Genomic DNA, 16,114 nt, shown 5'->3' on the forward strand with positions numbered 1-16,114 from the left:
CCATCCACAACCTGTCTCCTCCATACATCTGTGACATGGTCGCCCAGTACTTACTTACATGCAACCTTCGATCCTCTCAAGATCTCCTTCTCTACTTTCCTTTTATCTCTTCTTCCTACAACTGCATACAAGACTTCTCCCTTGCTTCACCGATACTCTGGAACTCTCTACCACAACACATCAGACTCTCGCCTACCACGGAAACTTTCAAAAGGAACCTGAAGACTCACCTCTTCCGACAAGCCTACAGCCTGCAGTGATCCTCAACCTACTGAACCGCCGCACAACCAGCTCTACCCTCTTCTAGTGTATCCTCACCCATCCCCTGCAGACTGTGAGCCCTCACGGGCAGGGTCCTCTCTCCTTCTGTATTTGAGTGTGCATTGTATTGCTCATGTTGATTATACTTGTCTATGTATGCCCCTTTTTTCACATGTAAAGCGCCATGGAGTAAATGCGGTCATTGTGCGGTTTTCTGCCGGACAGAAAAAACATTGCTCTGGACGTTTTCTCCGTCCGCCAGAAAACTAATTTTTGACGGCTCCGGCAAAAAACAGATGAAACGTTGGGACATCAGGTGCCTGATGCAAAAAACCTGAGGTGTGAAAGTAGCCTAAATAGAACCATTTCCATAGACTTCAATGTTAACTAATAAGCTGGATCAGTTTTTTTTTTTTTAATTTAAAAATGGACTAAAAAATTTTCCGCACAACTTTGTTTTGCCAATGGATTGCTGCTTGACCTGTTTTAACTGACCACTCCTGGACATGTGAGCACAGCCTAAGAGAAAATGAGATATCTATATAGATGATGATTTTCAGAGGCCATTTTGGTGGTGTTTTCAGGAATAATGACCTTAGGGTATGTGCACACGTCAGGATTTCTTGCAGAAATTTCCTGAAGAAAACCGGAAATTTTCTGCAAGGAATCCGCATTTTTTTTTTTTGCATTTTTTTTCCCGTTTTTTTCGCGTTTTTTTTTAGCATTTTGCAAGCGTAATTAGCTTGCAGAATGCTAAAGTTTTCCAAGCGATCTGTAGCATCGCTTGGAAAACTGACAGGTTGGTCACATTTGTCAAACATACTGTTTGACAAGTGTGACCAACTTTTTACTATAGATGCTGCTTATGCAGCATCAATAGTAAAAAGATATCATGTTAAAAATAATAAAAAAAATTTTTTAAAAATGGTTATACTCACCCTCTGCAGACAGCCGACCTCCTCAGCGGCGTCCGTTCCTATAGATGGTGTGGTTCAGGACCTTCGATGACGTCACGGTCACATGAGCGGTCACGCGACCAATCACAAGACAGCGACGTCATCGCAGGTCCTGAACCACACCATCTATAGGAACGGAAGAGAGAGCATGCACCGCTGAGAGGCGGGAACACTCCGGGGCCATCAGAGGGTGAGTATATGACTATTTTTTATTTTAATTCTTTTTTTTTGACCAATTATATGGAGCCCAGTCCGTGGAGGAGAGTCTCCTCTCCTCCACCCTGGGTACCAACCGCACATGATCTGCTTACTTCCCGCATGGTGTGCACAGCCACATGCGGAAAGTAAGCAGATCAATGCATTCCTAGGTGTGCGGAACCCCCGCAATTCCGCAAAATTAATGAACATGTTGCTTTTTTTTCCGCGATGCGATTTTTTTCGCGGAAAAAAATGCAGCATGTGCACAAAAAATGCGAAATACACTGAAAATAATGGGAGGCATATGTAAGCGTTTTTTTCTCGTTTTTATAGTGAAAAAACGCGAAAAATACTGAACGTGTGCACATGGCCTTAAGGGTTTTTTATGCATATCACATAAAGCAAAATCAATACAACAGCGGAGCAATACAGCAATAATAAAAAAAAAATCATAAAAATAGCCAGGTAGCAACAGAAATGTAAACATCTACATCACCAAAAGAGTAGTTGGTTGTCCCCAAGGAGGGTTACAAGCTCTGTCATTACAAGGATAATTTTGACAGTCTCGAGTTTAGAGTTATGTTTTAAAGTTGGTCATGAGTGGTCTGTAGTGAAGTCTCGTGGACACTGGAGTGCTTGGCCATGGAGAAGTCTCATGGTGGACACAGGAAAGCTTGGCCACAGAGGTCTCATGGTGGACACAGGAGCGCTTGGCCAAGGAGAAGTCACATGGTGGACACAGGAGCGCTTGGCCAAGGAGAAGTCTCATGGTGGACACAGGAGCACTTGGCTATGGAGAAGTCTCATGGTGGACACAAGCACTTGGCCAAGGAGAAATCACATTACGGACACTGGAGCGCTTGGCCAGCTGAGTGCTCCTGTGTATGGGAGAGCTGGCAGAGAGAGCTGTCAGATGAAAAATGTTGTTAATTGTTCGACCAACAGCTACGTAAAGTGTATGGGGGGACTTTAGAATAGCTTTCCTCGATCCCTTGATGCAGCAGGGTCCTCAATCAGATTACTTGGATAATGCCAGAGCATGCTTGGATAGCATGATATCTGAGCACACTTGCTCATCACTAATGAGATATGTAAGAAATACAACCTTTTACCATTTTTCCTGAAAGACTAGTCTTTTACCATTGTTCCTGAAAGATTACTAAGACCTATTCAGGACTATTAGGAAAGTAGTTTCAACGCTGTGTGTGAGGTATTTGGAATCAATATAACAAGTTGTATTGACATCTTTGTAGTGCATGATGTTAGAGGATTCTGTGTTAAGGCATCACATTGCGTTCCTGGAAACGAGCGCGACTTTCACATATGCGTAATATAACATTGCCCCCATACTAAGCTGAAGCAGATTGCTCATCAGTCCTCTAGTCCCAATAGTGAGTCCTGCTCTCCGTCAGTGGAATTGTGTGGTTTCTCCAAGTGTCAGTGATTGGTTTCCTCTTCAGCACATACTGAGGTCACAGCACATATTTTTCATTCGGATCCTACTTCTCTGGTATGAAATCAATCGAGAAATATTGTTTTATGCTGAAGACCATTTCTGTCGTTGGAAAACAGTAAGAACAGTTCATATTGTTTGTGGAAGAATTTTGCAGTGTGGAGCATTGGGGCTGGAAACTATAAAAAATGAGTATTACTGATGGCGTAGAAGATCAGATGGGGGCTGTGTCTTCTCCCTTATCGGCCAAAGGTACATTCTGTTGGTTGATCTGATGTGCATGGCCATCTTATGTGATCTTGATAGCTTTTCATAAAAATTTTACACTTCGTGCCATCATGTAATTCTTTTGTTTATATAACACCAATATATTCTGCAGCATTTTCATGAGGGAGGAAACCGAACTACCAAGAGAAGACCCAAGCACTTTTGAAGAAAACATCCAAGCTTGTAGGACTACATTATGAACAGGGTGGGCCTTATGCATGAAAACTGTTGGTGCCCTGAGTAACTAATCAGATCGTTACTAAACTAAAAGCTATAATCTGTTTTCTATTTAAAAAAACAAAAACCTGTCTCGGGTCAACTCTGTGAATATACACTCACTGGCCACTTTATTAGGTACACCTGTCCAACTTCTTGTTAACACTTAATTTCTAATCAGCCAATCACATGGCGGCAACTCAGTGCATTTAGGCATGTAGACATGGTCAAGACAATCTCCTGCAGTTCAAACCGAGCATCAGTATGGGGAAGAAAGGTGATTTGAGTGCCTTTGAACGTGGCATGGTTGTTGGTGCCAGAAGGGCTGGTCTGAGTATTTCAGAAACTGCTGATCTACTGGGATTTTCACGCACAACCATCTCTAGGGTTTACAGAGAATGGTCCGAAAAAGAAAAAAAATCCAGTGAGCGGCAGTTCTGTGGGCGGAAATGCCTTGTTGATGCCAGAGGTCAGAGGAGAATGGGCAGACTGGTTCGAGCTGATAGAAAGGCAACAGTGACTCAAATCGCCACCCGTTACAACCAAGGTAGGCCTAAGAGCATCTCTGAACGCACAGTGCGTCGAACTTTGAGGCAGATGGGCTACAGCAGCAGAAGACCACACTAGGTACCACTCCTTTCAGCTAAGAACAGGAAACTGAGGCTACAATTTGTACAAGCTCATCGAAATTGGACAGTAGAAGATTGGAAAAACGTTGCTTGGTCTGATGAGTCTCGATTTCTGCTGCGACATTCGGATGGTAGGGTCAGAATTTGGCGTAAACAACATGAAAGCATGGATCCATCCTGCCTTGTATGGAGCATCTTTGGGATGTGCAGCCGACAAATCTGCGGCAACTGTGTGATGCCATCATGTCAATATGGACCAAAATCTCTGAGGAATGCTTCCAGCACCTTGTTGAATCTATGCAACGAAGAATTGAGGCAGTTCTGAAGGCAAAAGGGGGTCCAACCCGTTACTAGCATGGTGTACCTAATAAAGTGGCCGGTGAGTGTAGATCTCGAGTTTGTGCATTACGTTTTTCTAAAGGTGAAGTTTCAGGAGATCAGAGTTATTGTTTGTAGATTTCTCCTAGGCACTTGATTCTGTGAAGACTCAAACTTCATCTGACCCATATTTTTTATATGGATAAGTTGGACATCATTGTGGAGCCAAGGAGCCTTTAAATAGTTATTCTTGAGATACTAAGATATCCTTTATTAAAGTGATAGGAGACAATGTACTGATTGATGGGAAACTGACTAATCAGAACCCCGAAGGTTCTAGGAACTGAGCCGAGGTGGACTTTAGGTGGTTGGCTGATCTGTGCAAAATCTGAAGGTTTTGTCAACTTTTATCTAATATGCATAGAGGCCTTTACTATCTTCTAAATAACCATTTTACGTTTGGCCTCACTCTATAAAGTGTGATGTTCTTTCAGTTTGTTTTCTGGATAATATTATTTATTATTATTTATTAATATAAACATTTGCCAAATGAGCTAATGTACTGCATCAGTTTGTTAAAACCAGCTTCTTTTGTTTGCTTCCCATTTAATTATTGTGACCGTCAGGGTCTTGTAGATATTACAACTCATCACACTGTTTATTTATGCTGTACTTGTAATATAAACCTTGGGCATTGTAGCCCCATCCTGACATGTGTTCATCCTTTTCATGTGCACGGGTGTCAGGGGCAATGGGCATGGATTTACCATGTTGTGTTTACGTCATTTACAGTGTGAACAGATCTGTTTGGCATTGCACTCTTATCATAACATTCCCACCCGGAAAAGTAAACTCAAACTTTGTTCCTGTGCTCTGTCAAAGCAATCTGTCCCTGTGTTACTGTAACTTATCTGCTTTTATCTCTCCTTGGCTTAACAAGACTGATATGTACCTAGCACTGTTAGCTGTCAACATTTTCCAACAAAGAGTTTTTGTTTAAGTTTGTCCCTTAACTATAGAGAAACATTTTCTTTGTGGAGCACAAATGCAAAGTTCTGCTCCTTGGCCTGTAATGGGGCTGGTGTTTTTGAAAGGTCTTCTGTTTTAGCCTTATATTTAACATATATATATATATATATATATATATATATATATATATATATATATATATATATATATATATATATATATATATATATATATATATATAATTTTTTTTTTTTCCTTCTCGCCTCCTGATGGGGGTGGTCCTTTTTTTGTCCTTTCTCATTCTCTATATTTCTCTATTCTCTATATTATTCACAGATTTTAGTTAGCACTGTCTTTAGTATCTTATGGCACTGGGGTACTGATTTCGAGTCCAACCAAGGCCAACATGTGCATGGAGTTTGCATGTTCTCTCCTTGATAATGCATGATTCTGTACATCGAAACATATTTGTATGTTATTGGAATTAAAATTAAGAGCCCAAATTGAGACATGGAGCAATGTAAGTAATGGTAATCTCTGTGCAGAACGTTAGTGCTATATAAAGGATATAATGTAATTGATCAAATCTCACCTTTTGTGAAAGAGAGATTCTCTCTCGGGCAGGCAGCCAACAACACAAATGCTAATTAAAGACTCTTAGGGTACTGTCACACCGTGCAATTTTCGTCGCTACGACGGCACGATCCGTGACGTCGCAGCGTCGTATGAGTATCGCTCCAGCGTTGTAGACTGCGGTCACACTTTGCAATCACGGCGCTGGAGCGATGCCGAGGTTCGCTGGTAACCAGGGTAAACATCGGGTTACTAAGCGCAGGGCCGCGCTTAGTAACCCGATGTTTACCGTGGTTACCAGCGTAAAAGTAAAAAAAAACAAACCGTACATACTCACCATCTGATGTCTGTCAGGTCCCTTGCAGTCTGCTTCCCGCTCTGACTGAGTGCCGCCGTACAGTGAGAGCAGAGCGCAGCAGTGACGTCACCGCTGTGATCTGCTCTCACTTTCCGGCCGGCGCTCACAGTCAGAGCGGGAAGCAGACTGCAAGGGACCTGACAGACATCAGATGGTGAGTATGTACGGTGTGTTTTTTTTTACTTTTACCACGGTAAACATCGGGTTACTAAGCGCGGCCCTGCGCTTAGTAACCCGATGTTTACCGTGGTTACCAGCGTACGCATCGCTGGATCGCTGTCACACACAACGATCCAGCGATGACAGCGGGAGATCCAGCGACGAAAGAAAGTTTCAAACGATCTGCTACGACGTACGATTCTCAGCAGGGTCCCTGATCGCTGCTGCGTGTCAGACACTGCGATATCGTAACGATATCGCTAGAACGTCACGAATCGTACCGTCGTAGCGATCAAAATTGCACTGTGTGACAGTACCCTTAAGGTACCGTCACACTCAGCGACACTGCGGCGATATAGACAACGAGCCGACCTAAACTAGATCGCTGGAGCGTCGCAGTTTAGGTCGCTGTAGAGACGTCAAACACAGCAACTCCAGAACGATGCAGGAGCGATCCAGTGACGTAACGGCGCCTCACTTCTCTTTCTCGCTGGTTGTTAGCTCCATGTCAAACAGCCGGAGTGTACCAACTGGCTAGAAGGAGACGCTGCGACGCCCCATATGCTCGTTGCTGGTGTCGTTGCTTTTGATGTCAAACATGACGATACACGCCGACCTGGCGAGGAAATAAAGTTCTGGACTTCTAGCTCCGACCAGCGATGGCACAGCGGGATCCAGATCGCTGCTGCGTGTCCAACACAACGAGATCGCTATCCAGGACGCTGCAACGTCACTGATTGTTGTTTTTGTCTTTGCAAAGTTGCTGAGTGTGACGGTACCTTTACAGATAAAACTCAGACTTTCATACAAGTGTCTGGTGAGCACACTATCCCCCATATATACTTCTTCTGAAGTCCCTCAGGGGAAGTGCCCGGAGTCGTCATGCTGGTCTTGAACCGACATATTAATCACCTATACGTAGGATAGGTCATCAATATGAGATCGATGGTGATTTGGCGATCCCACTGTTTAGCTGAAATCCACTCCATATATGCGATGGATGGTACAGAACACAGGCCGTACATTGATTAGAGGCCATTGCTGAGGACAGCACTTTATCTCCCATTAATTTCAATAGAAGGTGAGGAGCAGTATATTTGCATCCAGCCCCTGACAGCAGATATCGGACCGATCTGATACTGATGATCTACCGTATGTATAGGACATCAATAGGTTGATAGGAAAGACCAATTTAATCAGCTACTAAATATGTCTCATTCTGGAGCATCCGCCATGGCCTTGCATTTCCATAGATAACCTATTGATTTCATTGACTCCATATAATGCTTAATTTCCCCAATAATGGCACTGTAGGTAAATAACATACTAGTGGCCATTCTCCTTATAAGAGGTGAACAACCTGTGATTTTAACTTTTAAGGAACTTAATCAAGAAAAAAAGTGATTATTGTCAAGTGTGCAACCTCTTTATACACAAAGTTTTGGGGCTGAAGGACTTGATAAGCAAAACTGCACTAAGATTCTTTAAAAAACATTACGTATGATTGTTGAGTGATATTTTTAGTTTTAAAGTTGAAGGTAGACCTAAGTCCATCGAGTGCATCCTATAACCTAACCTATTGATCCAGAGGAAAGCAAAAACCCCAGGAAGCAGATATTACCGTAACTGCCTTGTATTAGTGGAAAATGTATATGCTGCGGCTTCACCCCATCACCAGCACAGAATGATCACGGGGGGTGTGTTGGTCATTTGCCTTTCATGTGTGTTCTCTTGGCAGTAAACAATGAAGGGATAGTTTACATTCTCCTTGTAAATGGTAGTATTTGCACCCTGGTGACTATTATAGCACCTTTCCCCTTTACTGTGCAGTTGGTCTATGGAGCTGTCAAGGAAAAGGCTTAGTAATATGTTCTTGGCCAGGTACACTGTATTATTCACACTCAGGGATGAAGTGTGATCTAAGTGTGTGTCATCCCACTGATTCCATAGCCAAGAAAATAGGAATCCACATAAGTTGGGGCACGCTCACATTACCATTTGCTGATGGTAGTCTGTCTTTTGCCGTAGCATAAGTCTTTAGCTTGTTGGCCAAAGTGATATAATATAGTACAATATTTAATTTAATGTGCTAGGTTTTGTTCATGCCAGTGTTGTGTTTCTGGAAGTGGGTACATGCTGCCCACTCTAAGGCTATATGCACGCGTTGCATTTTTTCCGTGTAAAAATGCTTAAAAAACACTTACAAAATGCTTCCCATTATTTCTAATGGAATTCCACATTGTTGTGCACATGATGCGTTTTTTTCCACGAAAAAAAAAAACCACATCGCGGTAAACGCAGCATGTTCATTAAATTTGTGGATTTCCTGCAATAGGAGTCAGGTTTTGCTCAGGAAAACAGATATTCTGCAACGTGTGCACATAGCCTAAAAGTCTTCGGGGACAGCCACACGGAAGGGTGGTCAGGCAGGTGGGACTCTGGCAGCTTGTCCCCCTCCCACTACCAATGACTGAGGTCTCTCACTATACCCACACGCAGGGAGAGACCTGTCACTCGAAGGGAGAGGGCGGGTAGAAGCAGCCTAGGATCTGCCTGTCTGACTAGTCTCCCTCATAGCTCGGTCCCTGATGGTATTTAAAGTATGTTCTCTTTGAAATGTTGCTGTGTTTGAGAGTCAGACATACATGTCTGAAATCATACACCCAGGGGCTTATGTATGCTGCCTGTGGTTCAGGCTGCATGTATCAGCTGACAGGTTCGATTTAAGTTCAGTCCTGACCACAAGAATAGCTTGGCAAATGCTGGAAAACCTAAAATCTTGAATGTTCAGAACCTTGTTGAAAATGCCAGAGAGATATTTTCTTGTGTATCATGTCTTTCAGAAAGGCCACCATACTCGTTAGGTAGCAGTTGGCTGAACGATTGATCGTCTGACCGTTATCTCTCCAGACTTCTCCATATATAGGAACTAATGCTGAGTGTTTTCTATGAAAGTGCTGCTGCCATACACCCTTTCCAGTGGTTTATCACCAGTGGGGACAAAAGATATGGCTATTTATATTCAACAGCTTGAATCCTACCCTCCCTGCGTTGAGAGTTAGGAGGCCACCATAAATATTAAAAACTATTGTCTGTTTTGGCTGACTTAATGGGAAACTGCCATGTCCCCAAAGTTTGTTAATCTTTAGATATTAACAAAAACTAACATAACGGAAATCCTTATAACATCTGAGAAATGCATTACGCGCTACGAGTCGCTCCCATTGGGAACATCATACCTATAAGAAAAAGGAGCTCAAGACTCAAAAAGCTATCAAAGGCCAACTCCTAGACTGGTTGCATGAAAAAAATTTTTATTGAAAAACCAAAATACAACAAAGAGAAACATACAGGCCCAATATGTATACAACTGTATAGATTCTATGGACAAGTGTCTAAAGGGATAAAAGAGCAATGAATAGTATGCACAATAGCTGCGGTCACATACCACTACGGGATGGGTCAGTACCAAAATATATCAACGGCATATTCGCCTTTAGACCCAAACCAGTAAGCCATTAATTTGCAGTGAAACCTCGGTCCCTCACAAAAACAGAGGGTACCACTCCTGTCGTCCTATGAAAAGTGCTCGTGCTAAAGTGCAATAGTGAAGGACGATAACATCTTTAAAGGCAAGGCTTACCCATATCAGAAGGTAGTGGAGCAGTCACTGTGCATACGATACGCCCCGACGCGCGTTTCGCGTTGCGGGCTTCTTCAAGGGGCAGTGTCAATACACAGTAAATCTTCAGGTTATATAATACTGTCTGTTCGCTTTCCTGAAAGTGTGGCTACTGGGAGAAAAATAACTTTATTCCTCCCTGGAGCTGCTTGCTTTCAGTCACAAGAGAAGTCACAGTGTGGCTATAGTCTACGCTCGCTATGCTGTGAACAGCGGCTGTGAGCAAACCCCAGCACAGATGCTCTGCAGAGCCTGCTGATAAAGTGATGTACTGGGGAGTGTTTACAGCTGCCGCTGCGCACTCACTGAGCAGTGCAGCTGCGCCAGCCGCGACTCTATGACTGAAAGCCGGAGGCTGCAGTGTCTCGTGGTAGCTGCACATTAGAAACAAGTAGCGGGATAATATACCCTATACATTGGACAATATCGCTATCACAAGGACACTCCGAAACTACCTATCCTACAACAAACAATGGAGTAAATAGTCCCATTCAAAAATATAAAAAATTGTAACAATAGTTTTATTAACAATCATAAAGTAGATACAGACTAACAAAACAAGGTCCAGAAATGATGCAAGTACAGAGGACACAAACTACTGAAATCGCAATATGGGATAAACAAACGGATCACTAAGTCCTACAAAAAAGTGCTTAGTGCAAGATAAAGTGCCAGAGTATATGCAGCTAAATCCCTATCAGTGTAAACAGCCCCCCGAGGAAGCCCAATGCGAAACGCGCGTCGGGGCTGCTGGAGACACACTACTGGCATATATTCATGGGTAAGATGAGCGGCACACTTCTCCTCTCTATTTCCCTTTTGATTAGCTGTATGGTATGATTTTTACATAGAGACTTCAGCACTGATAGGGATAGTCTGTATCTACTTTATGATTGTTAATAAAACTATTGTTACAATTTTTTATATTTTTGTATGGGACTATATACATTCAGTAAGATAGCCTGGCAGCCTTGTAATTCTAATAACACGGAGATTAACCCTATATCTACAGATAATCATGTTTGGGGATATGACTGATTACCTTTTAAGCCTAATATGTATAGGAACCTTTAAGAGTTACTTCTGAGATATCAAAATATCAATAGGTGAAGCACACTCAGTAATGTAAGCCAAATGGCATGTGTTATAGCAGACACTCAACCACCGCTCATGAATAACAGCTTGTGCAGGTGACTATTTTAATCAGATGAGTGCTATCCGTAGTTTTCACGGATATCACTCATACCCATGTTATTCTATGGGGCCATGCACATGTGGTCCGAGGAAAATAATCACAGCTTTCTTTATTTCTAGAATGTTCGTGCTCTTTTAAAGGAGAACGCCTAATGTTAAAATGTCTTTTTGAGAAATGTAAAACCTGTAATATACTCATATAGCCTCTTCACGTATCAATGAACCTGTCAATCTCTTATGTCGGCAAACAGAGTTTGGTCTCTCGAGGAGAGAGCACAGTCAAAGGTGTTTGGCAGCAAACTATTCCCCTCTTCCCTTTGAGAAAATAAATCAAAGACCATGCCAAGTGGTGTTTAGTAGAAAGACTAAAATATGAGAAATAACCTCCATGACATGCAATGTGTGGCCAACTAGGGGACATCATGACTATTTATGGCTAGCATGTACAAAAATGAAGTGTATGTGTACCTGATTGTTGGAAGGAAAGAACGCGCTCTTTCGGCATGAAGTCTTTGTAGTGTATGGGCAATAAGCTTATCAGAATGATATGGTTTCTCTAAAGTCATTGACTCCGTTTCCTGCAATCTGACTGGAGGACCTTGTTCCCAACATTTCCACTAAGGGATCAAAGTTTCTAAAAGTGAAATAGTTTATATTCTCAGTGTGGAAAAATCTAATAAAGAATTATTCCACTATGATGCTATGTTCCTTATCGGATCACTTTTGTAAACTTTGACGTATTCCTGATAGCCCTTACATAGATGGTGCAGGCTTCGTGGAGGCTGTAATGTCTCCAATGTTGACTTTGACAGATTATAGAATTGTTTAGGTATGTGAAACTGTCCTCAATCTTTACTGTATCTCTTCTGTCTCTGCCTTTCTCCGCAGATCTGTGATGTCATACCGGAGGGCCGAGCCTGGGAGCTCCCTTGGAACATTGAAGCATCATGTTTCACTATGACTGTTAGAGCAGAGGAATTGTGAAGCCGAGGACAGATGAGGAGTGAGCTCCTTCATTGATTACAAAACCACTGGATTATAAAGCCTCGAAAAGGATTTTTTTTTTCCCCCTTTCTCCAGGATTCTCAAATTTTATTCTGTGCCTAAAATCTGATTTAGCACTGGTTGTGGACAGTCAATGGTCTACACCATGTGTCATGTCATAGTAACATGCCGCTCTATGCTGTGGACCATCCTGAGTATTGTCGTTGCCTTTGGAGAACTCATAGCTTTTATGAGTGAGGACTGGCTGATCGGCAAAGCAAAGAGCACAAATATCGATAACAGGACCGGCGGTCACCATGAGCCTTATCGGCCAACATTGGGCATCTATGGACGTTGTATTAAAGTGCCTAAAGTACAGTACTTCAGAAGAGATGCGCTTTGTGGGCCGTATGCGGAGCATTTCAGTGAGATAGCGAGTGGCTTCTGGCAGGCTACAGCTATCTTCCTTGCCGTGGGCATATCCATCCTCTGTATCGTAGCTTTTGTTTCTGTTTTTACAATGTGCGTGCAAAGTGTAATGAAAAAAAGTATATTCAATGTGTGCGGGCTGCTACAAGGAATTGCAGGTACGTAATCAATGAGAATATTGTGTGTTTTATGTGCAATAACTCTCACTTAGGCTACGTTCACATTAGCGTTAAGCTAATGTGCGTCGGGTTTGCGTCGGCGACGCAGCGGCGACGCATGCGTCATGCGCCCCTATACTTAACATGGGGGACGCATGCGTTTTTTTTGTTGCGTTGTGCGACACATGCGTCTTTTTTGCCGCAAGTGTCAGACCAAGAAAACGCAACAAGTTGCATTTTTCTTGCGTCCGATTTTCGGCAAAAACCGACGCATGCGTCGCAAAACGCAGCGTTTTTGCGTGCGTTTTGATGCGTTTTTGCGTGCGTTGTGCGTTGCGTCGCCGACGCAACGGCGCACAACGCTAGTGTGAACGTAGCCTTATCTCTTTTCTGTCTCTCCATATCGCTGGTCTCCAACCTGTGGTTTCTAAAACGTCTCCGCAACAGATGGGAATCCACAGGTTGGACGGACACTTCTAATATGGATGCAGCAGAGCTCTGTGTCTTTCACATCGCATCTCTTTGGGGCCTTGGTGTTTAGCAGAAAGGTAAAGTATGTAGTGTTGACCCCTGGAAGATGCATTGTGTGGCCCACTAAGGGCTGGTTATGTGAGAAGAGACATTAGATTTACAGATCTGCACAATGGACGAAGTAACTGAAGGCAATGAAGGAGCTTGATGATTTTATGAACTTCACATGGTCATCCACCTCATGCCGATCTATAAGTGAATGTCTGAGTGTTGTAACTAGAATTGCACTGTATCACTGCATACAGATGGATAGTATCTTTCTACCAGGGCCATGGGGTTGGTAAGCGAAACTTCTGACTCCTCAATTTCCCAGACTCAGAGACCGACTCCACAGCACTGCTCACTACTGAGCATGTACATAAAGTGCAGCACAGATTCATCTCATCTATGACTCCACAGCACTGGTCACTACTGAGAATGTACATGTAGTGCAGCACAGATTCATCTATATGACTCCACAGCACTGGTCACTACTGAGCATGTACATAGTGTAGCACAGATTCATCTCTGACTCCACAGCATTGGTCACTACTGAGCATGTACATAGTGCAGCACAGATTCATCTCCTCTATGACTCCACAGCACTGGTCACTACTGAGCATGTGCATAAAGTGCAGCACGGATTCATTTAAATAAAAGCCGAGATCCTTAGATCAGGAACAGAACAGACATTTATAAGACATTTCATAACTTTCCCAAATTATTATGCGAATTGTCTCTTCAGAGAGGAAGAGGACTAGAACTCTAGTGCCACCTATTGGAAGTAGCAATCCTAACAGTTAATGTCAACCTTTTAACGAGCCTTGTCACATGACTTAGGATAAAAGCCAAACCAGAAACTCAATTTCCAGACACTGTGTTCGGGGTACTGCCCCTCGTCAGTGCAAAGTGGAGATCTGGTTTGGCTGGTATACAGGCATGTAATCAATTGTGTATTTTATGTGCCATAATTCTCACTTATCTCTTTTCTATCTCTCTATATCTTTGGTCTCCAACCTGTGGTTTCTAAAACGTCTCCTCAACAGATGGGACTCCACAGGTTGGACAGACACTTCTAATATGTCTAATATCCCGGCCAGACGCCTCTCATTCAGCCAAACCAGATCTCCACTTTGCACTGATGAGGGGCAGTACCCGGAAACGGTGTCTGCAAATTGAGATTCTGGTTTCACTTTTATCCTAAGTCATGTGACAAGGCTCGTTAAAGGGTCGACATTGACCTTTAGGACTGCTACTTCCAATAGGTGGCACTAGAGTTGTAGTCCTCTTCCTCTCTGAAGAGACAATCTGCATATTTCCCAGAGGAGCATTGCTTCTTTAAGTCTCCTCACCTCAACATGCTTAACATGTCACTCTCCGCACGGAGAAACGATACTTTTTGGGTCAAAATTATGAAAACTTTTACAGCGCATCCTGCATTGTACTACTGTACCCAATTTTTTTTATATATTTTCGGAGTCAGTCCATTTTATACCGACACTGACTCAACGACTCCAACTCCACAGCCCTGCATTCTACCAGATGGATTATTACCTTCGCTACCTCAAAGGTCACATTGGTTATTTCATAGCAACGGTCAGGACCTTGTCAATATTTGTACATGGTAATCTCCAGTGTTCTTGTCAGATTTCTTCCATAGTCACTGGAACTGGCTGTAGTACAGCAGGTTCACACCATTGTATATGGATGTATATTGGCGTGAGTAAAATCTGGGTAACTTTGCTTCTTTTATACAAAATGTCACTTTTTTGGCTATGTCTGTTTGTCCATCTCTTGCCTATCTGTTGTGTATCTATACATTTTGTATCTGTCTATGTATTCCTCTCCTGTCTGTCCTGATTTTAATCAGCCCATGTGATCTTTCGGCTCAAAATAGAGACTTTCTCCAGCCAATGGTTCTGCTGTTTTAAGCTGAAATGTTGCATGAACTCATTAAACTCCCTTTTCTCACCATCTGATTCCAATATTTGGAGTACTTTCCCCCACTCATGCTCGGATAACACCTTATCGCTCGTTCATCACTATTAATGATCCGAAACGTTGCCACTATGCACATGGGTGAACAAACTAAAGTGTTGCCAACATCTTTCGGGTTGTTTGGGTCACAACTGATGGGCTTGTACCACTTGCTATATCGTTGTATCTCTTTTCAGGTATTTTATTAGGAATAAGTCTGTATTGGGCTGTGTGCACACGTTCAGGATTTTTCTCTGTAAAAACGCGATAAAACCGCGAAGAAAAAAAGCATACCGTAAGCATCCTATTATTAGAATGCAATCCGCAATTTTTGTGCACATGTGTTTTTTTTCCACGGCGGAATCGCATTCCGGAAAAAAGCACAGCATGTTCATTCTTTGTGCGGAATCACGGGGATTCCGCACACATAGGAATGCATTGATCCGCTTACTTTCCGCATGTGGCTATGCCCACCATGCGGGAAGAAAGCGGATCATGTGCGGTTGGTACCCAGGGTGGAGGAGAGGAGACTCTCCTCCAGGCCCTGGGAACCATATAATTATTAAAAAAAATAAGTAAAAAGAATTAAAATACAAACTTGTGATATTCTCACCTTCCGGCGTTCCTGGCAGTCTTCCTGCTCCTCGCGATGTTCCCGTTCCCAATAATGCCTTGCGGCAATAACCTGTGATGACGTAGCGGTCATCACAGGTCATTTTCGCAATGCATTACTGGGATACGCGAGCATCGGGAACGCTGCAGGGGACGCCGGAAGGTGAGAATATCACAATGTTTTTTTTTTTTAAATAATTTTTAACATATC

At 42.8% G+C, this 16,114-nt stretch overlaps 1 protein-coding gene across 3 annotated transcripts in view; it reads left to right on the plus strand.

Annotated features, from left to right (window-relative positions):
- Window positions 1-16,114, plus strand: part of LHFPL2 (LHFPL tetraspan subfamily member 2) — a 150,663-nt gene that overhangs the window by 109,536 nt on the left and 25,013 nt on the right. For all 3 annotated transcript variants that reach the window (XM_077287002.1, XM_077287009.1, XM_077287017.1), the window contains one exon: window positions 12,122-12,804. In XM_077287002.1, the coding sequence (XP_077143117.1) occupies window positions 12,372-12,804 (433 nt within the window). In that variant the 5' untranslated portion in view covers window positions 12,122-12,371. The remainder of the gene's footprint in view (window positions 1-12,121; window positions 12,805-16,114) is intronic.

This window comes from Ranitomeya variabilis, chromosome 1, assembly GCF_051348905.1.
Source record: "Ranitomeya variabilis isolate aRanVar5 chromosome 1, aRanVar5.hap1, whole genome shotgun sequence".
Lineage (NCBI taxonomy): Eukaryota > Metazoa > Chordata > Amphibia > Anura > Dendrobatidae > Ranitomeya > Ranitomeya variabilis.